The following is a 26701-nucleotide window of genomic DNA, read 5'->3' on the forward strand; positions in this document are numbered from 1 at the left end:
GGCTTACAACAATTCATTTAGTCATCATTTAAAGTTACAACAGTACTGAAAAAGTGATTTATGACCATTTTTCACACTTATGACCACTGCAGCATCCCCATGGTCATATGATTTAAATTTGGATGCTTGACAACTGACTCACATTTATGACGGTTACAGTATCCTGGGGTCACATGATCACCTTTTGTGACCTTCTGACAAGCAAAGTCAATGGGGAAGCCAGATTCACTTAACAACTGTTTACTAATTTAACAATGGCAGTGATTCACCTAACAAATGAAGCAAGAAAAGCTGTAAAATGAGGCTTAACAAATTCCTCACTTGACAGCATAAATTTTGGTCTCACTTGTGATCATAAGTTGAGGACTACCTGCATATTAGTGATCTTTGAATGTATACCCTTATATCCACACACACACACACATGCAGAAACATTCCCATATCTTCTGGTAGGATATTCCCAAATTAAGTACCATCACCATCGGGCAGAGAGAATGCTCAGCCTCTATAGAATGTTTATAAAAATAAAACAGGACAGAAGTTTGAAAGAAAGACACACTCTGGAGCCAAAGTCCAGATAAGGTGACTTGTTCTTTTTGAAGTACCTCTGTTTCGGTGCAGGATAGCAAAGGGTGATGATTTGCCCCCAAATTAGAATCCAGAGGCGGGGGTGAGCTTGGAGATACACCTACAACAAAGAAAGCAAAAAGATATTGCAAAGATTCTTTTCTTTTCTCCCATGGTCCTTCTCTTAGTCAGAACACCACCAGGGATTTCTCTGCTGGGAGCTACACAAGAAGGCCTCCTTGGCTGCTGCACTCGATGTTTTAAACCTCCCCGCCCCCATAGAAAAATCTATCAGTCCCAACCAACAGACCAAAACATTTTTGAATCAGAGGTTAGCACAGAGCTGGAAAGAACTTTGGCAATCTTCCAGTCCAACCTCCTCCTCAAGCAGATCCTATAGACCTATACCATTTCAGACAAGTGACTGTCTAGTCTCTTAAAAACCTCCAGTGATGAAGCACCCAGAACATCTGAAGGCAAGCTTTTCCACTGGTTAATTGTTCTATTAGGAAGTTTCTCCTTAGTTCTAGGTTGCTTCTTTCCCTGATTAATTTCCATCCATTGTTTCTTGTCTTGCCTTCTCTTGCTTCAGAAAATAAGTTGACCCCCCCCTCTTCTTTGTGGCAACCCCTCAAATACTGGAAAACTGCTGTCACGTCCCCCCTAAAAGTCCTTTTCTCTAGACTGGCTAAACCCAAATCCTGCAACCGTTCTTCGTATGTTTTAGTCTCCAGGCCTTTAATCATCTTAATTGCTCTTCTCTGCACTCTTTCCAGAGTTAAAACATTTTTTTCATTTATGTATTCTTAGACATGGGCTGCTAAAGCTAATGACTGGTTGGGTATGTTTGATGTTTTCCTAAAGATATATTTAATTACATTTTTGATAATGTTTTAATAACAAAGTAGTCTCAAGAGATGGCAGCTTAGAAATTTAGATAATGATTAGGGGACTGGACGCTGAAACTATACAGAATGGTTGCAAGAATTGGGTATGTTTGGTTTAATGAAAAGTAGGACTAGGGGTCACATGATAGCAGTGTTCCAATATCTCAGGGGTTGCCACAAAGAAGAGGGAGTCAAACTATTCTCCAAAGCACCTGAAGGCAGGACAAGAAGCAATGAGTGGAAACTAATCAAGGAGAGAAACAACCTAGAATTAAGAAGTAATTTCCTGACAGTTAGAACAGTTAATCAATGGAACAGTGGTACGTTAATCAGAAGTTGTGGGTGCTCCATTCCTGGAGGTTTTTAAGAACCTCCATCCCTGAAGGTTTTATCTTGGACAAGCATTTGCCTGAAATGGTATAGTTTTTTTCTGCCTCTTTTCCAACTCTGTTATTCTATTAATTGGAGCTGAGTCCTTCCTCCACCAGGGACTAACAACAGGATTGTAGCTCAGACTGGGAAGCTGGAAGCCATTTCAGAAAAATGAAAAAAAATATATATCTGCATTTGAGCATCCAGGTAGTCCCGAGAATCATATTGACTCAAGGCTATCTTTACCTTCTCAACTACATGGTTGATTTTATTTCTCTGATAGTAATCAACAATGATTACTCGCATCTATCGTTGGAAAGGTGGGGTAGCATTCCCAGGAACAAATCGCAAGTATAATAATGGGACATACCTGATGAGAAAGGAACCCCTTGGTTGCAATGCTGTTCATTCATAACAGAGAACCATCCCACTCTGCCCCCCACCACACCTAATGCACTGCAGTGCTGATCCCATTGCATTAAGCACCTGATCTTCGGTTTTCCAGGGTGCGATAATTTGCCGGGCTGCATCTCAATCCCGCCAGGATGTCATAGATTCTCCACAAATCCTGTTGAGCTGCTGCTTGGTCCTACGGGAAGGGAAATGATGGACAAATGGAGATAACCAATGTACCTCCTACTTCACGCCTTTTCCCATCACCACTTCCAGACAAGAGCCAAAATCTCCCAAGTGACAGGAGCACTGCTACAAACATTCTCCTAATTTTTAATGGTAGATCGTTATTTCTAAAGCTATGCAGTATTTCTTCCATGGATGGGAATTTCAGCATGTGTTGATATCAAATGTATAGATTATTGACACCTTTGTAGTTTTTTTTCTTTTTCTTTCATTGTTTAAAAGTAACTTTCTAGTTTAGTAATTAATCAAAGAGAAACAGGAATTCCTATAGATGAAAAAAGAGGGTGGATGGACCCTGAAGATGGACATCCAGGTTGTCTCCTACTTTCTGTCCCTATTATTAAATAATTAAACTAGGAATATATCTGTTTGTATGTGTTGATTGTACAAAAACGCCACCTATTCCCATCACAATGCAGAATAATGTGTATAAAATGAAACCAATTATCTTTTTTATGGCTGTAAAATACCAAATTAATTGTCTATTAGCTCCATGCATTCATGTTAATTATCGTTACGGTTCAAAAGCTGGCTTATCAATGAAATTCTTTTATAGTAATCTATGACAATTAACCTACATATATACTATTTACAAATAACAATTAAAAATCCAGCAAATTTTGTATTATTAAATTAATAATAGAAACCAGAAAAACATCACATATTCTATCATCCAATAAAATGTCAACTCAATCAAAGGCTCATGTCAGTGAGTGACTACGGTCTACTTAGCAGTGCAGCCTAGTGGGTATCCATTGGAATAGTTTTATGTTTGAAGCCACTACTGAGAAAGCTCCGTCCCTCATATTTAGGATTTACCTGGGGATGCCCGGAAGTCCGGATATGCTCCAAGGAGCCCTTTAGCATCTGTACATCATTTTCCAAGGCCGTATAATCCTCCCACACTCGTTCACTGTCCTGGACAGAAACAATGACTCAGCTAATTAGTCAGACATTCCCTACTAAATATATATTCATACAATAACTGAATTTTACCTGTGCTACTGTGGGATAAAGGAGAAAGCTGATGAGATACTGTACAGTGATACCTAGGTACTCAACTGCTTTGAAACTCATCAAATTTGATATTCAAAGCATTTTCACGTGAACATTTTGTCTTGATAGTCATTGTTTATTTGGTACTCAATGCACAAGCTAGAACTTGGTGTCAGCTGCCTTGTGACTCACTATATTATTCCTTATGGAAAAAACATTGTTTGATACTCATCGCGTCTCCCGGAGCCAATTAACAATGAGTACCGAGGTACCATTTGTACTTTGTCTTACTGAATCTGTGCTGCAAAATATCAGGACAACCATTAGGTGGCTAGTAGTCATCTGGATTTTTGCAGCCCAGATGTTACAGGAATATATATACATGATGTACACAACAGAGACATAATCCACGCAGCTGGCACTTGTGTACAGGAATGTTGTGGACATTGTATGGGTGAGACTCTCCCAAGTTCAGATGGGAGATTCCGCAGACGGTTGTGGAGCATAAGAGGGTTAAGATCCTGTGGGGTTTTCAGACCCAGACAGACAGGCAGGTACTGGGCAATCAACCAGAAGACAGGGATGGCAATAGATGTGGGGTATACCAAGTGACAGCAACATCAGAAAGGAGGAGGAGGGACACCAGGGCCTGAAGGAGGAATTAGAGAGGATATGGAAGTAAAGGCTGAAATGGTCCCAGTGATGGTAGGAGCACTCTGAGCTGGGAGAGTGGCTCCAGCAGATCCCAGGAACAACTTCAGAGCTCTCTGTTCAGAACAGTGCAATGCTAGGAACAGCTAAGATCTTGCGCAGAACCCTCAGTGCATTTGGGTGTCTCCAGGCTGGGAAAGACAGATATACAGCATTTCTTTCTCTTTTCCTATTAGTATCGCCACCAGACCTGACCTGATATACAGCTATCAATTGATCTATGCGCAGATCTAGTTAGGATCTTTCTTCGAAAAATATTTTCACTCAAAGTATCGGGGAGCTGCAGCCACTCACCAATGCAAGATCGCAGAGACGGGCACGGGTATGTACCAGCTCATCTTGTAGTTGCCTTTGTTGATAGCAGATCTTCTCCACAGTGGCATCTTGGCCTTTAAACTCTTCCAGCCTCAAGTGTGTTACTTCCAAGGCCTTTTCAAGACGTTCCTGAAACAATACCGCATCCTTTTCGAGAACGGCCCACCCAGCACAGATTTTCCTTCATTGCAGTTTGATGAATCAACAAAACAACGTTTGTTTCAAGGCATTTTCACAGAAATGCACAGTATCGCAGACTACTTAGCATAGGGAGGGAACCAGTCCCAAGGCCTTGCAGCTGATATTTGGTAGCAAATAATCAAATGACAACAAGTCCTCTGATTAATTTGAGATGGAAAGTTACTTCCAACAGATATAAGGCGACATAATATATATTAAAATGACCTTGGGAGACAAGAGGAAGAGCCACAGGCTACACAAAAGTCAAACAAGTGGAAATTGTGTCCACAGAAGGAATGGGTAGGCATGGCAAGCATCTCAGAAAGGACCTTCCCTAGTTTCTTACACTGTAAAGGTGAGGAGGATGTGCCTTAAGATGTTCAAGATTCTGTTCATGTCATTTTACAGTAAAGATAGCACTTTTTGTCTGGACTATCTCACGACTGATGGTGCAAACATTTTAAAAGAGGCAAAGTAGCTCTTCTGGTGATGGCATTACTTCATCAGCTTTCTCACTGAAGACCTTGGCAGGCTAACTAAAGTAGAGACGGAAGTATAAACAGACAGAGAGGTCTGTTTCTGAGTTGACATAACTTCTGGCTATAGGAGAGAAGGTAAGGTGGGTATCCAGTTCTGGTAACTCTATTTTTATAAAAGAAATGTAACAAGGACTATTAAGGAATGTCAGCCTTGAGAAGTAATCCAGACAAGAAGCACATCCAGAAGTACTAGTACTATTGTACTTTATGTAAGGATACATAAACAGAATCAGAATAACAGAATAACAAAATTGGAAGGGACCTTCAAGGTCTTCTAGTCCAACCCCCCAATGTATAAAACATATTGTGAGTAAAATGAATAAAACATATTGTGAGTAAAATGAATAAAACATATTGTGCTTTGATCAACGGGGCCTGACTTTTGTTATAGCCTGTACGTTTCAGCTCAATATCTCTGTCTTTCTCTGTCTCTGCCTATCTGTCTGTCTGTCTGTTTCTGTGAACTGCCCAGATAGATTTGGCTACTGGGCAGTTAAGAAATTGTAATTTATAAATCAATAAATACATTGGTCCATGACAAACTTTCCTTTATGTAGCAAGATCCTGTATTTCCCATTTCAAGGAAGCCATGAATTGCCACATCCATTTTGTCTAATCTGGACCGTTCCCCCTTCTACCCCAAAGGTGACCTGTATGTTGCAAATCTTTTCCCCACCATAGGAAAAAGAGGGGAGATTCCCGAATGATTAACCAAACACAATATTCTCAAATGTAACAGAGCTAAACAAATGTTCATTTGTTCAATGGAAGTGGAATTAGATACCTTTTCAATACGGAGATGCTCTGTCTCTTCTTCCAGACCTCGAAGCACCTTGTCTTGGCCACACAATTTTGTCAAGAGAGCCTGAAAACATAGGAAAAAATGTACTGATTCCAACTAAAGCGTTCAGAAGGTGCGGTGGTGCAGAGGCACCTGGTTTTTAAAGGGCTTAGCTTATAAGTTAAAATCCTTTGAAAGAACATTTGGGGTTTTCACAACGAGGACGGCGACTCCCAATGTTTTTGGACATGCTAGGTAGGAGTACTGGAAGTTATAGCCCCAACTCATCCAGGGAAGGCTGATTAGAGACATTTACTACTCATGGAATAAATCCTTTGCTTTATGATGATAAACGTTCCATGGTTCCGAAATTCAACTGATCAGCCTTTGAAATTAATTCACAGAAAAGTTCCAAATTAATCAGATGCTTCTGCCAGCTGCTTGACCAGCTACTACAAATGGATCTTTACATTGTGTAAATGCTGATGAAAGAGTGAATAAGGCATGGACATGGGCCAGGGTTAGTCCCCTCAATCCCAATGAGCACCCTTTATCCATACAATGCAAGGGAACCTAATGTCTGGCCCAGGGATGGAATTCAAAACTTTTAACAACTGGTTCTGTGGGCGTGGCTTAGGTGGTGGGTGTGGCTTGGTGGTCATGTGACTGGGTGGACATGGCTTGGTGGTCATGTTATTGGCTGGGCGTGGCCAACTCAATATCATTCACATCGAGGCACGCATCTCCTCCCCTGGCCTCTCATGACTGTGGGGATTCTGCAACAGTCATAAGTGTGAAAAATGGTCATAAGTCACTTTTTTCAGTGCCATTGTAACTTTAAATGGTCACTCCACACAAGCAAAGTACCAGCAAAGGAAGGAAAGAAAACTCCAGAGAAGTTCCAGGGACAGGAAGTCTAGTCCTGCCAAGAATTTAATAAGGGTTAACGGAGAGGCAGTTTCTATAAGCAACACCAGAATGTTTCCTTCCTGCCTTCCTTACAGGATTAGGCCAGTAATTTCTTCTAGCAACCAGTTCTCCGAACTGCTCGGAATGTTAACAACCGGTTCTAGCAAATAGGTGCGAACTGGTAAAATCCCACCCCTGGTCTGGCCCTAGGGGAATAGGAAACTCATTAGAGAATCTTAAACCTGGAAAAGTTATCCAAAATTGGATAAGAGTAGAGGGGTCTTTTTTTTGGGGGGGAGAGGTAACAACCCAGAAACCTATTACTTTAAAGTGGAATGAAGCCCATCAAATAGCTTGTTTGATTGTGTGTTGTCGTCGGGCCCTGGGGGTGGGTTTACTCTTTATTCTTTTATATTGGGTTATTTATTTGTTGTAAGCAGCCCAGAGCCACTGAGAGTGAGTGAGTGGCTATATACATAAATCTAATACATACATGCATCCATACATATTCAATCACAACTGGGACATTTAAATAAGGACTTTTTGATAAACAGTGGAAACGCTTTCCAATAAGCATTTTTTGGTAATGAAGGAAAAAGTTTGGGAAGCACTGGGCTATCAGAGACAGTGTAAGAGCAGAACTTTAGATCTGAACCCAGAGCCCCAAGACCAAAAGGCAGAAACATGTGGCCAAATGATGCAATTTTATCCGGCGATTGAAGCACAACAACAATAATTTTAAAAATGCCTCTTCTACTAAGTAAGAATGATAGTGTGCCTTCAAGTCAGTTTTGACTCCTGGGGGACTGCCTAGACTAGTCCCTGCAGGTTTTTTGGGCCAGGTATTTTGGAAGAGAATTGCCATTGCCTCTTTTCTAGGGTTGGGAGAGAACGACTGGCCCAAAATCAGCCAGGTGGCTTTGTACCCAAGACAAGAGAAGAATTCAGGGTTTCCCATTTCCCAGCCTGATGCCTTAACCACAAATCTCTCTCAAAGAAGCAGTAGTTGCATCATGTAAAATTATTTAACTTAGACAAACTAAAATAAACTTTTGGACTTGATGGAATCTTTTCTGTGGGGGCAGCAGACTTTTGCCATTTGGACCTAAGAAAATCTGCCTAATCACTTTTCTTCTTGTTCTTAGGCCAACATAATTCTTCATTTTCATTTTACAATTGACCTTTGAGATTTTCTTTCTGTTCTTTTTCAAATGGTGCTTTTCTTATTCAGTTTACTTTTCCAACACTATTTTGGGCCATCCTCAAATCTCAGCTTGATGATAAAGACTTCAGGGAGAGGGGGAAGAATAACCTCTTTCAGAAGTAGATAAATAAATACAGGCAGTCCTCAAGTTACAACCACAATTGAGCCCAAAATTTATGTTGAAAGTTCAAACATTTGTTAAATCAGTTTTGCTCCATTTTACCACCTTTCTTGAAACAGTTGTTAAGTGAATCACTGCAGTTGCTAAATGAATCTGGTTTCCCATTGACTTTGCTTGACAGAAAGTCACAGAAGGTGACAAGCATGACAACTGTCATAAATATGAGTCAGCTACCAAACATTCCAATTTTGATCATGTGACTACGGGGATGCTGCAAAAGTCAACGGTTTGAAAAACAGTCGTAAGTCACTTTTTTCAGTGCCGTTGTAAGTTTGAGTGATCACTAAAGGAACTGTTGTAAGTTGAGGACTACCTGTAAGGGAAATTGGCAAAGCAAAACATTATCCATTGGTAAGAAACGAGAAATCCATACATCAGCATCACTTTCAAACCGCTGCCTGCCAGGAGAATGGCTGCTCCTTTCCCGCAGTGCGTTTCGACTCTGGAAAGACAGCAAAGAACATCCATGTTATTACCTCACAAACAGAAAGGAGGAAGAGATGACAGTTGCTGGCTTGAGCACCATGCATATGCTCAAGAGCTTTCCCCAAATCTGGATCTTATAAATTTTCTATTAGTATTTGTGCAACCCTTACACTAAGAAACCTAGCCAGTCAGGGTAGAAAGCGAAGCAAAATGTTAGTTTAAGGGCCTAGATTTTCACACATGAGGAGATGTTTGTATCAAGGAAGATTCTGACATATTATGATTATATCTCAAAAAAGGAGCCTGAAAGAAATAGTTTAAAATTCAAATAGAGACTCTTGATAAAATTAACCGAGTAAAAAGTGACACAGTCAAATGGGGTTTAGCCAAAATCTTGCTAAGCTATATTACCTCAGCAGCAATACAATATTGCAATGGCAATCACATAACCCCAGAAAGCTGCAGCCATCATAAATACATACAAGTTGCCAAGGGCCTGAATTTTGACCACATGACCATGTGAGGACAGATTGTAAGTCATTTTTTTCAGTCCTGTTGTAACTTCGAATGGCTGCTAAATGGACGCACAAAAAGCATTTGATAACGTAAATTGGCAGTTTTTTTATAAATCAACTAAAAGTCATGGATTTCGGTGAAAATTTTATGAGGATGATATCAGCAATCTACTCAACTCAGATAGCCAGTGTGCTACTTAATGGGGATAGAACAGAAATATTCAATATAAACAAAGGAGTGAGACAAGGATGTCCACTGTCACCCCTACTCTTTATCCTCTCTTTAGAAATATTATTAACAAATATTAGAAGAAATAAAGAAATTAAGGGGTTACAATTAAAAAAGAAAAGTATAAAACACCAGCATTTGCCGATGATATAATATTTTTTCTAGAGGAACCGGATGAAACAGGGACTGCTTTAATAAGAGAATGGTGAAGTAGCAGGACTTAAAATAAATAAAAACAAAATGAAGATATTAACCAAGAATTACTAAAATTCTTGGGTCTGTTTGTTTGTAACTTTAAACTAGGCAAAATGTTGCATCATAGGGGAACGATTTTTGAATCAACGTATCCCAAATAGGCTAATTTAAAGAAGGTGACCAAAATCCAGGAACCCTGACTCCCATGGGATTGAAATTTGGCGGTTTCAGTGCCACCCGCTGCCGCATGGCCGCAGTGGGCCACAGCCACAGCCACGACTGTTATTTCTTACTACACTTCCTAGAAACGGCTCTCTGTCCCAACTCCCTCTGGCCTCTGCGCTCAATTGGCTAGCAGCAAGGCCCGACGGGCGAGCAGCAATTGGCTGCTTTGAAACCAACCTGAAATTTCTTAACAGAGGAGAGCAGCGAAGAAAGAATGAGAGTGTGCCTTAGACGCCTTCTGGCAAGGTACGGCTGGCTGGGGGTTGACAGGTAAGTTTCCTGGAGGGAGGGACCCCACAGGTCCCTTGGTTCCCGTATCCCCAGCACAGTGGCAGGCAGTTCCATGGGGGGGGGGGAGAAGGGGGGAGGAGGAGGAGGAAGCTTCAGCAGGACTCTACTAAAGATCATGAGAAAACAGAAACAGTGCCAGCCTATATTATATGTGGAACTAAGGATAACCCTATGGATGGTAAATTGCCCATCACCACATAACATTATATCTGGATACTTATAGTTCTCCTAAACCATTTTGTATCTGGTTATTCACATCCCTGCCCAAATATCTACTGTGCAACCAGGAATAAATGGTCCAGCTACTGATTGGTTCATATTACACTGAACAATGGTAGAAAAGAGTAATATAAATACAACAATTAGACATTCTGTGCAGTTATCTAGTTAATTATTTGAACTAATGTTGCCTGGGATGGTGAAGTTATTGGCTGAGTAACAGAGGAGGAATCAAGTTCAAATCTACATACCGTGACCCCAACAGATGTCCTTTTCCCTGGGGTGGGCCGAGTAGGCAGGGGAGGAAGGGGTGGTAGGTGCAAGTAGCTTGATGAGGCAGAGTGGGGGGTTATCTGTAGGAAAAAGGAAGGCAATATTAAGGAATATGGCCAAGAAGGGTTAGGAGCAACTCTGTGTGGGAATGCAGAAAAAAATTGAGTGTGTATTATACACAAAGCACTTTTCCGAACACTCTTTCATTCTAGTCAGGAAGCAGATTTCTAGCTCTAATAATCAGAAAGGAATTCTTGAACACAAACATGAAAATTTAAAAGTGGTTTCGGAGAAGGATCAGCTTCCTGCAAGATAATAAAAGCTGCGATCGGTAGGAGCCTTCCGTCAGGCCGTTATGGTTGTAAGTTCTGCTGTAAAGCAACTCACAACCAGATCCAATTTTATTATGTTTTTTTGCAGTTGTCATTAAGCAAACACAGTGATCATAAATAAAAAACACAGCAGTTGTTAAGCAAACTCATTGTTCACTAAAAATAAACGCCAATTTATAGGGGGGGGGGGAATTAAAATGCAGTCACGTGATCACAGGATGCTGCAAACGGCCATAAATGTGGGTTGGTTTTCAAGTGCCCAACATGCGGTCATGTGAGCTGTGGGAAGGTGGCTGTTGGAACTTAGGAATCAGGTACCACCCCCCAGAAGTTCCATTGTAACATCAAATAGCAATAGCAATAGCACTTATATATCGCTTTATAGTGCTTTACAGCCCTCTCTAAGCGGTTTACAGAGTCAGCATATTGCTCCCAACAATTTGGGTTCTCATTTTATCCACCTTGGAAGGATGGAAGGCTGAGTCAACCTGGAGCCTGGTGGGATTTGAACTGCCAAATTGTAGGCAGCTGGCTGCAGAAGTAGCTTGCAGTACTGCACTCTGCGCCACAGAGGCTCCTAACAAATGGTTACTAAGCGATTGGTTATAAGTTGAGAACTATCTGTATTTTGCTTTATTGGCACCATTTATACCAATTATGTAATTGGGCTGCAGAACTCAACATTTGCTGATTCAGAATTACAGGTAGTCCTCAACTTATGACCACTATTGAGTCCAAAATTTATATTGCTAAGTGAGAAATTTGTTAAGTGAGTTTTGCCCCATTTTATGATTTTTCTCACCACATTTGTTAAGTGAATCACTGGAGTTCTTAAATTAGTAACATGGCTGTTAAGTGAATTTGGCTTCCCCTTTGACTTTGCTTGTGAGAAGGTCACAAAAGATGATCACATGACTCTGGGACACTGCAACCATCATAAATGCGAGTCAGTTATCAAGCATCCGAATGTAAATCCCGTAACCATGGGGACGCTGCAATGGTCGTAAGTATGAAAAATGGTCATATCACTTTTTTTCAGTGCCGTTATAACTTTGAACAGTGACTAAATGAGTGATACTTAGCCACAGAATGCAATATTTTCACAAAAAAAAATACAGGTAGCCATACACAATCCTGGTCATGATGAATGCGGATAACACATTTTGCCTGTAAATGTAATATTCCAGACATAGCATATCTAGATTTTGTAGGCTGGATAAGAGATGTGAGGGAGCATGGCCTACAGAGCAGGAAAACGAAAAATGCTACCCATCTCTGTCTCTCCGATACTCACCAGTCGGCCATGAAGGCGGGACATGACCAAAGCACGGGACGGGCCAACTGATGGAGAGAGGTAACCTCGGTCTGTAAACTGGCAAAAACAGACAGAGATTCATGAGAGATTCAAATTCAGACTATAAACCAATTTCAGTTTGTTTGCTTACTTGATTTGTACAGGCCCCATCTCATCTTATAAGGTAAAGAGGTAAAGGTTCCCCTCGCACATACGTGCTAGTCGTTTCTGTCTCTAGGGGGCAGTGTTCATCTCCATTACAAAGCCAAAGAGCCAGCGCTGTCCAAAGACGTCTCCGTGGTCATGTGGCCGGCATGACTAAACACCGAAGGCGCATGGAGCGCTGTTACCTTCCCACCAAAGTGGTCCCTACTTTTCTACTTGCATTTTTACATGCTTTTGAATTGCTAGGTTTGCAGAAGTTGGGACAAGTAACGGGAGCTCACTCCATTACGCGGTGCTAGGGATTCGAACCACTGAACTGCCGACCTTTCTGATCGACAAGCTCTGTGTCTTAGCCACTGAGCCACCACAGCATCAAAAGTGAAAATGAATTAGTAAAATAAACATACAAACAAATTGAACCAGCAGTAGAAACATAAGAAACACAAAAAATAACCAGAATGAATGGCACGATCAATACTATATGGCATGCAATCCAACCATTGGAAAAATTCTCCACAATCACCAGACCACTCCCAAGGGTGATGGCAAAATCACTGGCAAGCGTAGGAAATCTGGAGCCAAGGCTGTTCAAATGAACACAGATTTATTGGATGCTAACACTCTCTACAGCAGGGGTCCCCAACCCCCTGGGTCGTGGTCCACCTCTGAGCCTTAAGCCATTTGGAACTGGACCATGGAAGTGACATGCGAGTGGGCACATCCCAACTTGCGCAAACAGCAGGAGAACGTTTGCAGGTGCACTCCACTCCACAGCAGGCGCCTGTGCCTGCTGCTCGCACAAATGAAACTGCCCATGCACGTGCTTGACCATCACTTGTGCAAAATCATTCCGTCTCTGTCCCCCACTGGTCCACAAAGCCGAAAAGGTTGGCGAACTCTTGCTCTACAAAAATCTGTACTACTAATGGTCAAAGTGAATTGGCGGTAGAAAAAGAGTCAATGGAATTCAAGGTGGACTGGATTTCTTGTGGGCGCAAAGGAATGTAAGGCTGATGACATCCTTGACCCCTCCCTTAATGGTTCATCCTGGTCATCTCCTACAATCACATCTTCAAAGTGTTCCAAAAGTCCAGGAGGATCATGGTTAGTTTAAGTTCACGAAGAACAATATTCCAATGAGATTGCTGTGCTTACTGAAGCCGAAACTTCCACTTACTCTGTTTTGTTGTGGTCTCCCTATTGAGGGGACTAAGCCATCTTCACCCACAGGCCGGACTCTACGGAGATGAGGACTTTGAGCGTAGCGCCTGGCATAGGAGTCTTCAGAAGTAGGGAGCACATCATACCGGTCTGCAGGGGTCAGAGAGTGGCCTTTGTGGGCTGGTGACACAACAGCATAAGGGTTATTGGGAAGGCATTTGTTGGGGGCAATGTCCACCCTCCCCATGGGAATGTTGGCATGCAGAGTCCTTGGAGAGCTCATGATAGAGAGGTCACCACAGGAGGCAGCCTGTGCAACTACAGATCGCGGAGGGCTCCGGTGGGCATCATGGGGGCTCCGGTGGGCATCATGAGGGCTCCGATGGGCATCATGCATGTCCGACGGGTGAGCCTGTGGCAACTTTGGGGACTCGGCTGGGGCTACTGGGAGGGAATAAGCACGGGAGGAACGCAGTGAAAACTCAGGGGAAGGCTGAGATATCTGAGATGGAGAAGGAGGAGGTGGACTCTCAGATGAAGGCGGTAGTGGGGTCCGTGGCCGGGAAGAGAACTTAGTGCAACTAATCGGAGAGGGACATCCATGTGTTTGGGACGACAGGGAGCTGCCAAGAGAAGATGAAAGAGAAGATAAAGTCAATCATGGTGATCCTATAAGCCCTGTTCCAACAGGGCTTTGGAGAGCCAAAGTCTGTACAGTCATCCGCTACTACATCCTTCCCACTCTTTACAGTAGAGATGTCCAATCTTGGCAACTTTAAGATTTGTGGACTTCGACTCCCAGGATTCCCCATTCAGCCATGCTGGCTGAGGAATTCTGGGAGTTGAAGTCCACAGGTCTTAAAGTTACCAAGGTTAGACATCCCTCCTCTACAGCATCCACAGCAATGAAGCTGGTTTTACTTCTCCTTACCTCAATTCTGGCTGCTCTTTCTTTTCACGGCAGTAGCTCCCGTTGAGCGAACTGGATAAAGAAGCCCTCTTAAGGCAAGGAGATCCTGTCTGGATGTCAGGCAGGTGGAGGCTCTCGGACGAGGAGGCCCGGGACTCCTGGATCTCTGAGAGATGGGCAACTTCTAGTGACTCGGTGCTTTTGGCACAATCACCCTGTGGGAGCCGAATGTCCTCAAAGCTGGTGTGGGCAGACACTGAGTGGCTGTGGAGACCCCCTTGGTTGCTGAGGTAGAGCAGAACGGGAAATTTTTTATTTCAATTATTTATTTTGTAACTCACCTTTATTGTTTTTTACAAATAACTCAAAGTGGCGAACAACAGTCCTTCTCCTATTTTCCTCAAAATAAAAACCCTATGAGGGGCATTAGACTGAGACTGAGTGGCTGGCCCAACGTCACCCAGCCAACTTTCATGCCTAAGGCAGGACTAGAATTCACAGTCTCTCGGTAATTGGCCAAAGTCACCCAGTTGGTTTTCATGCCTAAGGCAGAACTAGAACGCACAGACTCGTGGTAGTCTTGTGCTTTAACCACTAGACCAATAAATCCAAGTGGCTGTTCCAGGTCTCCATAACATTGCCCATTATGCCCAGAGCAAAACCTGGTTCCTCCCCCTTCCATCAAATGCTGCTCTGCCCAACTGACCCCACCAAGATTTTTCCCAGTTCTTCCACAAGGATGACTTACACATCCAGTCTTTTTCAGAAAATTCAGCTCTTGTGTTCTTCCACTATCCTTTTTTTCCTGACCAATTCTTACTTTAATAGTTTGCACTCTCTTTTCAAGGGATTATTCTTTCCAGAACTTTCTACGATGCTCTTAGACATGTGTGACTATACAAAATTGGCAATGCACCCACAACAGGATTGTGTGTCTTTCCCCATACCCAGCCCTTACAGGTTTCCACAGTTGCACTCAGCAGCAGCTGACTGGTTCATGGCCCTGATCCAGCTATTCATATCCAACTGGGTGTCTGCACTGAAATAGTAAGTCCGCATGCCTGGATGTTCAGCCTATGGGGGGGGGAAAGCAAAGGAAAGAAATTCCTTGTAATGGTTGGAGCCTCCTCAAGGGGGCAGAAGATACACTTAGAACACCAGCAGAAAAGGAAAAAGTTGGAATTGTTGGTTTCCTATACCACTCCTGCCAAATAACGTTACTCTGCTTTATAGTAGATGGGCTGTTGCTCATTTCTTTTTGTGGGATGCTTCAAGATACTCTGCAGCAGTATTGCCTACCGTCCCTGTCTTACTGTCTCCATTTATCTGTATTTAGTTCCCTCGTTCTTGTTTACGTTCGTACATACTTGCTATCTTGTACATGTTTGATAAATAAATAAATATGTGGACTTCAACTCCCAAAATTCCCTAGTATGGCTGGTTGGGGAATTCTGGGAATTGAAGTCCACATATCTTCAAGCTGCCAAGGCTGAGAAACACTGCTCTGTAGGATGGTTGCATGACTGCCTTAGAAGAAGACATCACATGGCTATTTCATAATCCATCCTTCTGAAGACACCCATTAGAAAAACACTAATATACTAAGAAAGCATTCTGTGCAGCCTCTCGTCTGAAATGCAGTGAAGGATAATGAGAGGGCTTGCACTCAATTGGTCCCTATCTGCCATCCAATGTGGCTGTTGCACTGTCCTAAAGGTAAGATAGACGCTTTTGAAAGCAATTCTAAAACTTTGCCAAGAATGCTGTAGGGATTTGTCCTGGCTGTCACCAGGAATCAACACTAACTCAGACAGACAGACAGACACACATACAGAGAGAGAGAGAGAGAGAGAGAGAGAGAGAGAGAGAGAGAGAGAGAGAGGTCCTGAATTAGATTTGGTACAATTTGTACATATTCCAATCTATGCATCTCTTGATATTGAGCAGCAGATTCGACTAGAAGGCCTCCGAGGTCCCTTCTAATCCTATTATTCTGTGTTTTGTGTTCCTCTGCCTGAAAGTCTCTGTAGATCAACTGCTAGCAGGCAGAGCAAGAAATCCTAGTTGATGCAGCTTTTAACCTAGCTTGTGAAGCTTCTTGTTAGAAGCTGGATGCACAAATGCCCTTGAGTTCCTTGATGAGGAAAAAAATGCAGGGTCAAAGATTCTAAATCAATATACAGTATATCATGCAGGTAGTCTAGAACTTACAACCACAATTGAGCCTGGAACTTTATATAAGTCATTGTGGTCATTAAATAGGTCACCAAATGACTTGACTTGATTTTATGACCATTTTTATGATGATTCGTAAAGCAAGTCGCCACAAATGGCACAGTCATTAAGCAAACCCCATGGTCGTTAACCAAATCCAGCATATCCAATGGGTGGCTTTTGCCATTTTCTACTGAAAAACATGAGCCCGCTGCCTATCACCCAAAATACAATCAGTTGACTGGGGGAGAAGGGCAACAGCATTTGTAACTAAGGATAGGTCCTAAGTAGCCTTTTTCAAAGTGTCATAATTTTGCATTGTCATTAAAGCAACCAATCATAAGTGATTTATTGTACATACAATGTACATGTATGTACCTGTATTAGATAGATGAGCTAACAATAGAGTAGTTAATAGAATGGAATGGAATGGAATGGAATGGAATGGAATGGAATAGAATAGAATAGAATAGAATAGAATAGAATAGAATAGAATAGAATAGAATAGAATAGAATAGAATAGAATAGAATTAGAATTAGAATTAGAATAGAAATAGCATAGCATAGCATAGCATAGCATAGCATAGCATAGCATAGGAATAAGAATAGAATAGGAATAGAACAGAATAGAACAGAAAAGGAATTGAATCTTTTGTCACTTTAAATATACACTAATCAGCATACATTAAAATGAAATTTTGTTGCGTTCAGCTCTCAAAAGATAACCATTATGCATATCCCATCATACACACATTATATATGACGCAGAGAAACATCACAGTCCAGTTCAGATGTATACATATACATGGTGGGAAGAAAAAAGAATCTTGCAAGTTTATAAGATGGGTGGCATAAGGAACAAAACTGTTAGGAATCTAGCATCCTGCTATAGATTCTTCAAAACCTCCTCCCAGAGGGGTCTCTAACGATGCTTCAAGCCCTAAGCACATAGCACTTATAAGCGGTATCCTGAATAATGGGAAGTGAGCTTCCTATAATCTTCTCGGTTGTCCTTACCACTCTCTGTAGGAACTTTCTATCTGAGGCCCTGCATCCACCAAACCAAACGGTGATGCAGTTTGTTAAAAGGCTCTCAATCGTGCCTCTGTAAAAAGTGGCCAGGACAGAAGGAGAAAGATATGCTCTGCTCAGTATTCACCACACATAGATATTGCCTCGTTAAAGCTGAGGCAATGATAAGACTCTAAGGTGGTTTCAAGGAAACAGTGACCATGGACATTTCAGAAAAGTTCCATCATCACAGGAGAGACAAAAGCATAAATGGGGTCCTTCCTCCTGACCTTGAATACAAAGCGACGGTTCTTCTTCTCCTTGGAGAAAGCTGTCCGAATCTCATAGCTGGGGAGGAGGATACTGCCCAAAACCATCTCTTCACGGCTGTCTGGAACACACCCCGCAAAACCCCACAGAAAGAAACTTCAGTGTGTGCTTGTCTAGCCTCCACCTCAAAAGGTTGAAACTCTCCAGTTTCCGGCAGCATGACTGTTTCAAGGGACTGGGTTATGCTTACAGTGAAGTTTCTCAACTTCAAACCACCATTAAATGAACAGTCATAAGCCAAGGACTACCTGCATTTCTTTTTTAAACTTCTGTTTTCAGAACTTGGGAATGCTGCTTTGATCTCTGCTTGTTGATGCATCGCCACACCTGATCTACAAAACAGTCCTACCAACAAATGCTTTGCTTCCTTCTCAAGGAAACAGAAACAGAAGAAAATCCAAATTACCTCGGTAGTAGAAGAGGCAGTAATTGGAAAGGACAAACCAGCGCCGTTTCCATAGTTTGAGCCCAGAGCTATCCTAAAAGAATCAAAAAGGAACAAATGATGAGTTAGTCGAAAGCTGCGTCAAAGTTTTACTTCAGTAGAACAAGGTTGCCTGATTTTAACTCTCTGTAGGGCCCAGATCAATGGTGAAATTCAACCACATCACACCACCTTGGGAGTGGTGGTAGGGACAATTTGAATCGGTTGGCCCCGCCCACGCACACCTTCTTCCTTTTAGAGACTGAGTCCCACCAATTCACACCCACAGAGCCAAAAGGGGGGGAAAAAATTAATTTCACCCCTGGCCCAGATCCATTACACTTGTACAATGATATCAAGAAAGTCAGGATTGCTTGGTTTTTAAAGGGTGTTAAACCCAATTTAAAACTAGCTACAATTTTAGCATGTTGCCGAACTCAAAAAAGAAAACAACAATACTTCAGCAAAGTACAGGTACTCCTCAGCTTAACATTTACTTACTATTCATTTACACTATTCGTCAACTTACACCCACAACTGAGCCCAAAATGTATGTTCCAAAGTGAGAGATTTGTGAAGCGAGTTTTGCCCAATTTCTTGACACATTTGTTAAATAAATCACCCGCAATTGTTAAATTAGTAAAATGGAGAATCTGGCTTCTCCACTAATTTTGCTTGTCAGAAGATCACAAAAGGAGATTGCATGCTCCCGGGACACTGTGACCATCATAAATGTGAGTCGGTTATCCAATATCCAAATGTAAATCACATGACCATGGGAATGCTGCAATAGTGTGAAAAATGATCACGTCACTTTTTTTCACTGTTATTGTAACTTTGGTCACTAAGCGAACTGTTGTAAGTTGAGGATTACCTGTATTAACCATTTGAAGTAACAATGGCACTGAAAAAAGTGACTTATGACTGTTTTTCACACTTAACGACTGTTGCAGCATCCCCATGGTCATGGGATCAAAATTCGGATGCTTGGCAACTGACTCGTATTTATGATGGTTGCAGTGTCCCACGGTGATTTGATCCCTTTTTGTGACCTTCGGATAAGCAAACTCAATGGGGAAGCCAGATTCACTTATTAATCATGTTATTAACTTAACAACCGGGACAAGATGGGTCGTAAAATGGAGCAGAACTCACTTAACAACTGTCTTGCTTAGAAGCAGAAATGTTGGGCTCAATTGTGGTCCTAAGTCAAGGAGTACCTGTAAATCAATTTTGTGAAAGCTTAGGCTTTAAAACACGAGTGGGCTGCTGGGGGTTCGCGGGGGTTCGGGAAAGCCCCTAGCTAAGATTCTGTGCAGTTAGGAGAACCCCCAAATCCCACTCCTGGCTGGCCCTGCCCACCCCACCTCACCCATCCCAGGAATCCCCCCACGCGGCCCGTTTTGGATGCAGGTATGTGCAGGGGGGCGCGGAGGCTCGGGGAGGCCTAAAAACAGGCCTCCTGGAAGTTTGCGAAGGCCGGAAATGGGCCTGTTTCTTGCTTCCAGAGAGCCTCCGGAGCCTGGGGGGGGCGTTTTTGCCCTCCCAGAAGCTGAAGAAAGCCTCCGGAGCCCAGGGAGGGCAAACCCCTCCCCCGCTGTGGTGCAGGAGGCTAACTAGACCATGCCCACGCCCACCCAGCAACTGGGCAGAGAACCCATTGCTAAAAATTTTGAAGCCCATCCCCGTTTTAAAATAAAAATTACTTAAGTCTTAAAAGGTGCTATCAGATTCCTTCCTTTGGGCTACTTAGATTAACACTGTTTCAGATCTCCCTTAAGGTCCATTATCCTTCAACTAAGAAATCAACATTTCTCAGAAACTGTTTACCTGCTTATAAAGCCAGCCACGCATTATAACGGGAGAGTTAGGATCTCTCTTGATGGAGTTTGCTCTCTTCCCAAATGTGTGCACTTTCCGGACTGGCCGGGCTACATGTGGCTATGGAGAAACAAATGGGTAAATGCAAAATCAACTTACTGTATAAACAGTACACTCTCTGTTGAGTTGTCCATCTGTTTAGCTCAACATTACTGATTTTAAACATAATTCTCCAGAGTTTCAAAGGTGCGGTGGCACAGTGGTTAGAGTGCAGTACTGCAGGCTATTTCTGCTGACTGCTAGCTGCCTGCAATTTGACAGTTCAAATCTCACCAGGCTCAAGGTTGACTCAACCTTCCCTCCTTCCGAGGTGGGTAAAATGAGGACCCAAATTGTTGGGGGCAATAGGCTGACTCTGTAAACTGCTTAGAGAGGGCTGTAAAAGCACCGTGAAGTGCTATATAAGTCTTAAGTGCTATTGCTATTGCTAAAACCTCTATTAAGAAAACCATGTCTCTTTCTCTGGCTTATAGCAGGGAAAAATGGTGTTTTTGCTGCTTTCAAGAAATTTAAAATCTCAAAGTTAAAAATAAAAGGGATGTGTTAATAATGTATTTGAGGGCCAGATGAAAAATCTGAGAAGACAGCATGTGGTCTCTTATGAATAACAACATACTTGCCAAAAGAAGTGAAAAGAACGTGCAGCTATACACTCAGTTACACTAAACTGAGAGTTGGGTGAATCAGGAGAAATCCAAACATAAATGGCAACAATAGGAATATGGTAAAATCAACGGAATGGATGAGTGAGTGAGTGAAATACAGGCAGTCCTCGACTTACAACAGTTCATTTAGTGACTGTTCAAAGTTACAATAGCACTGAAAAAAGTGAGTTATGACCATTTTCCACACTTATGGTTGTTGCAGCATCCCCGTGGTCATGTGAATCAGGTGGTTGACAACTGACTCACATTTATGACGGCTGCAGTGCCCCAGGGTCACGGGATCCCCTTTTGCGATCTTCTGACAAGCAAAGTCAATGGGGAAGCCAGATTGACTTAACAACTGAATTACTAAATTAACCACTGCAGTGATTTGTTTAAGAAATGTTGCAAGGAAGGTCATAAAATGGGGCAAAAATCACTTAACAAATTTTTCACTCAGGAATTTGGGGCTCAGTTGTGGTCATAAGTTGAAGACGACTTGTAATGAAAATGAATGAATGTGGACCGAACATAAAAGTGAATCACTGTAGGAAACATCAAGGAAGTTGGCCACATACAAAGAGCAAATGAGAACTGTATCAGAAAACTTTTTTTTCTTCCTGATGTTTTCCTGCAGGTATAAGGTCTGCTTTTTGGATCAAATGTTGATCCGTTAGTTGCGACCATTAGTGGCGGAAAAGTGAATGGATCAAAAGGAAGTGGAAGAAAGAAAGTTTTGTTTGGGTAAAACTGATAAGATCCTCAAAAGTAGAAGTTCAAAGACTCAAAATGTACAAATGTATGGATGGACTTGATGGATGTCAGTATAGTCTGAAATGTACAATGAATGGTACAAATGGATTTAACTATATTTTGTTTTCCTTCATTACTTCCCTCCATTGTTTTTTACTCATTACTTTTAATTCCTTTTCTGTGCTTTGTATAACGTTACTTAGCCCCAAAGAGAGCATCCTGTTTCTCATAATAAATAATAGATGTTTTAGTTGTTATTAATGCATCATAAGGCTTAAATAAGATTTTTAAACTATTAATGTTTTATCTAGGTACATATGAGACTATTATATTGTGGCTTTATTCATTGAAAAGTCCTTTATCTTTCTAATAAACTAAAGGTCACAAGCTGAGATTTTCTTTTCAAACCATTAAGATACCACCAATGGCTAATGCAGATATATAAGGACAAGAGTAAATATTTGAGGATTAATATTAATATGTTATGCAGCTTTTTAGCTTTCCTTCTTTCTTAGAATGGGATTCTAGTGTTGTTCTTTTAAAAAGCATAAGTGTTTGACCCAAAAGATAACCAATTACTTTGAAGTTCTTTGAAAGCAAGACTGAGTGACAGCCCAACACCACTTAGGAAAACAAATATTAAATGGTAAATGGTAAGTGACTCATTTTTATGTTTCATTTGTCAAGTTCCCACCAATGCCAGGTCCTCACCTTTGTTCCCATGGAGACTGAAGAAATGGTAGCTGTACTGCTGGCTAAACTCAGGCCACTTTTAGGTCGATCCCCTTCTGACATGGTCCCTGGTAAATTTAATGTTAATCTGCAAAAAAACCCAGAAGATTATATTATAAATCTGATGCCTTACAATAGTGTTTCTCAGTGGCAATTTGAGAAAGCATAGACTTCAACTCCCAGAATTCTTCAGCCAGCCATGTTGATTGGGGAATTCTGGGAATTGAAGTCCAAGCAGCTTTAAATGGTCAAGATTGAGAAGGGGAACTCACAAGTCAAGACTCCCAATTCGAAACAATCCATTTTTGAGAAAGATAGAGCATATGTCTTCAGCTTTTCAAAAGATATCAAATTCAACCATCACTGGAGATTTTCAAGAGATTAGATAACTATTTATCTAGAATGGTGTAAGCTCTTCTGCACAAACAGTGGGTTGGACTAGAAGATCTCCAAGGTCCCTTCCAACCTTGTTATTGTATGTAATTCTAACCTTAACCAATCAATTGGTGAATTCATATTTGGTCAGTTCTTTAATCTTTACCTCTCTCTCCTCTTTGTAGACTTTCCTTTCCTTCCTCATTTCTTTTTCCATCTCTTAACAAAAGTGAATTGAGACTCTGTCTAGAGTAATATATTGTCCTAATCCAGGTTTATCAAACAAGCCAGAGTGGCCTACTTCAGGAAATACGAACTCATTTCTCATAACAGCCTTGTAAATGAAGTTTCCAAATCTACAAAAGAATTTATTGGCCGACTGGGATCAGGCAGAAGAGAGATCTAAAGCTCAGGGCTTCTTGCTGAACAGACGTAATGAATCAGAAATTTTTACGCTAACTTCAGACCACAAATGGGAAACAACCTTCTTCCATCAGCCTGATCGTTGAATCTGCCCAGAATTTTTCTGTCACCTATGACAACCACATAATGCTTAAATACAAAACTGGCTTATGATATCTGTAATTAGAACTTCGTCATCCTGAATTCCACCCAAAATCCAATGCAAGACATGGAATTTGGATTCCTGAGTATATCAGCAGTCTTGCTTCTATTGTTTGTTTTTTTTAAAGCCACAAGTTAAATTCTTCCTATTTTTAAAGAAATGTGTCATTGTTCTATTTATTTATTTTATTAGCCATTTTTCAAAAAAACCCAAAGAATATGCATATTCAGTAAATAAATATAATGCTGTCCTTTATATTGATAAGATATTTTTTGTAGAAAATATGCAGGCCAGATTTGCTAACATGTTTTGTTATCCAGATATTTTATTAACAATGCCCTTGGCAGCTTTAGTTAGTTTTTGGGTTTTTTTTTTTAGTTCTGTTAAGCATAGCATGGAATAGGAAAAATCTTGTGCTCTGCTAAGTCTTTATTTCCATTCCACAAACCTAGCACCCCATAAACCTCTATGTCAATTCCATCTCTTCTTCACAATTTAGGTTCCTGAATCATTTTCTTCATATTTACAGCATAATCTTCAGGAACCAACCCTACAATACCCCCCATAGATCAAACTTATGTAAATCTGTATTAACCTGTTTAGTTCCCTTCCCTACTTTATGTTAGAGCAGAAGTTCAAAGCGGGGGGACCAGAATTAAAAGTTAGTAGAAGCAGAAAGCTTTACAAAAATCCAGCCTGCTTTAATTAAAATCCTTTCGTTCATTACTCCATCTAACACATTTATTATGAGTTTTTGCGTGCCCCATTGAATTTTTCTTTTTCTTTTAAATGGAGTCGAAACTCAAAATGAAGTATTGAAACTACAAAAGTTATTCCTCTGTTTGGCCCTCAGCCATTAATTCCCTCTAGTTATTTTTGGATCAAACCCACCTGCTTTGTGTCTGGCATCTCTTTCCAGACAGTATAGACTTGAAGATGGGAAATTCCATCCCTTTCGCTGCCAGCAGAATTCTGTGGTTACTTGTCCCCTTTGTTGTTAAACACCAGAACCTCCACATTTTAAATATCTCAGATTTTAACCCTCACAGGCCAGTTTTAATTCACACTTAGGTGGCATTTTGAGCTTCCTGTTTCTCAGATACCAATAATACTCTTTGTTATTGTTGATTTCCATGCATAATTCATATTTTGTCAAGGGCAAGCGTGATTTAACACCCTAAAGGTCTACTGGGCAGCAATTACAATAATTTTCAAATACCATGGCTCCTGTTTTACAGGAATGCTATTGATGCAAATTATACCTACATTTTAAAAAACTTTAATTATTAGTGAATCCCTAAATGGTTAAGGGAGAACAACATGTGTCCCCTCCTGAACTGCTGTCAAAATGTTAATTTTAATGTGAAAGAAAGAGGTATTAAATAGATAGGAAGCAATTTAATTGTATCAAATTAACTTATTTTTAATTACATTAATATTTAAATCAAACTTTTACAAAACTCAAAACTTTGCCCTGTCCTCCCCAATTTTTGGAGCCCTCCATCCCAGGATGCCACTTAACACCAAATTGCCCAGTGTCTCAATTCCAATATATAATATATGCTAAAATAATTCTGTAAAATCCTGTAAAATTACAGTACAGGTAGTCCTCAATTTACAACAGTTCATTTAGTAAATTACTACTCAAAGTTACAAGGCTATTGAAAAAAAAGAGTTATGACCTTTTTTTATACCTATGACCACTGAAGCATACCCATGGTCACATGATCAAAATTCAGATGCTTGGCAACTGACTTATATTTATAACGGTTGCAGTGTCCCAGGGTCATGTAATCACCTTTTGTGAACATCTGACAAACAAAGTCAATGGAAAAGACAGATTTACTTAACAACCATGTCACTAATTTAATAACTGCACTGATTCACTGCGCCAGGAAAAAGCAAAGGAGCAAAATTTACTTAACATATGTCTCACTTAGCAACAAAAGTTTTGTGCTCAAATGCATTGTAAGTTGAAGACTAGCTGTATTTCTATACAACCATTCAGAAAATCAATTTCACGCAGTAGTTCTAATTCAGGGATCACAAGAGGGAGTGGCAACTTGGTCATTAAGCAACGCGATCACTAAACAAAACCAGGAGTGTGCTTATGACCTTTAGCCTTTCAGATCTGCAAAGGTTGTAAATGAGAAGCACTGGTCATAACATTGCATTTTGATTACCATTGTTACTGTGAATGGTGGCTAAACGATTTCCAAGTGATGATTAACTTATCAAGTATTGGGAGAGAAGACCTGAGCAAATAAGAGTTTAAAACAATCTTAGATGATTGTTAAGTCGAGGACTACTTGTAAACCAATGGGAATTTGCCATCCACCATAACAAGGCAAAGAAGATAACAATGAAGGAAGCATTTTGTGCAAAACTTCTTCCCAACCAGCACTGAGTGGCAAACACATTTTGTCTCATGATCTCCAACCAAAGGGCACCTCCATAACTCCTGGCAAACTTTGCCTTTGCATTCCATCTCTCCCTCCCACCTCTTATCCTGGCTATGACGCCAAGTGGATGAATGGAGCATTGATTCAGGAAAGACCCCCTCTACCCCGCCTTGATCCTGAACAGTAAGGGGAGCACTGAAGGCCCTTATTCAAACACCCACACTGAGTTTGAGGAACGTCATGTTTCTGCCTTCGCCCGGAGCCATAGAGAAAGATGGAATATTTAGCAGATACAATGAGGGAACTGGAAACGAAGCAGCTTGACCTTCCCCAAAATCATGGACCTGGAGAAGAACCATCTTCACAAATGTACCACATGATGCAAAATGCAACATGTTGATAGGTTGCTTCCAAACTTAGTGTTTAGAACCATAAAGTTTAACACGAGAAAGACACTTTATCGCAGTGCAACTAAAAGGGGCGAGCGACGTACAGTGGCTCTTCCCCTTGCATTTAATTTTTTAAAAAATATTTTTTTCTTTATTGAGCAAACAAACACAAACAAAAAAACAGAAAATACATTAAAATATTGGACATGGTACTTAATTGTATATATGGCTATACAATTGTATTTAATTGTATTTTTAATTTTTAACATCCTAATTTGCATTGTTCACTCCTTAGAACGATACTTCATGCTAAATTATCATTGGTTTTACATTTTAAAAGGAGTAAGCCTCAACGGTTGGGTTCGCACTTGATATCGTCAAATGGCTAGTTCATGTATAACAAAAAACTATCACACTTTGACTCAATGCAATGTGTGAATCTAATCAGAAGCTTGCATAGCCATC

At 41.0% G+C, this 26701-nt stretch overlaps 1 protein-coding gene across 8 annotated transcripts in view; it reads right to left on the reverse strand.

The window, feature by feature from the left end:
- The window catches only part of PLEKHA4 (pleckstrin homology domain containing A4), a 72947-nt gene that overhangs the window by 15710 nt on the left and 30536 nt on the right, over nt 1-26701 (reverse strand). For 7 of the 8 annotated variants that reach the window (XM_087946788.1, XM_087946786.1, XM_026677455.2 and 4 more), the window contains exons 2-16: nt 22485-22593; nt 20326-20436; nt 18478-18550; nt 18032-18132; nt 15475-15590; nt 14538-14801; nt 13623-14229; nt 12281-12358; nt 10633-10734; nt 8655-8723; nt 5991-6071; nt 4467-4616; nt 3285-3383; nt 2313-2415; nt 606-688 (exon numbers count right to left, since the gene is read on the reverse strand). In XM_087946788.1, the coding sequence (XP_087802914.1) occupies nt 606-688; nt 2313-2415; nt 3285-3383; nt 4467-4616; nt 5991-6071; nt 8655-8723; nt 10633-10734; nt 12281-12358; nt 13623-14229; nt 14538-14801; nt 15475-15590; nt 18032-18132; nt 18478-18550; nt 20326-20436; nt 22485-22568 (2121 nt within the window). In that variant the 5' untranslated portion in view covers nt 22569-22593. Of the gene's footprint in view, nt 1-605; nt 689-2312; nt 2416-3284; nt 3384-4466; nt 4617-5990; nt 6072-8654; nt 8724-10632; nt 10735-12280; nt 12359-13622; nt 14230-14537; nt 14802-15474; nt 15591-18031; nt 18133-18477; nt 18551-20325; nt 20437-22484; nt 22594-26701 lie in introns of those variants that run through there. The other variant, XM_087946791.1, reaches the window with a different exon arrangement.

The sequence above is a fragment of the Notechis scutatus genome, chromosome Z (genome assembly GCF_049901735.1).
Source record: "Notechis scutatus isolate UNSWTSFEM ecotype Mainland chromosome Z, rNotScu1.2, whole genome shotgun sequence".
NCBI lineage: Eukaryota > Metazoa > Chordata > Lepidosauria > Squamata > Elapidae > Notechis > Notechis scutatus.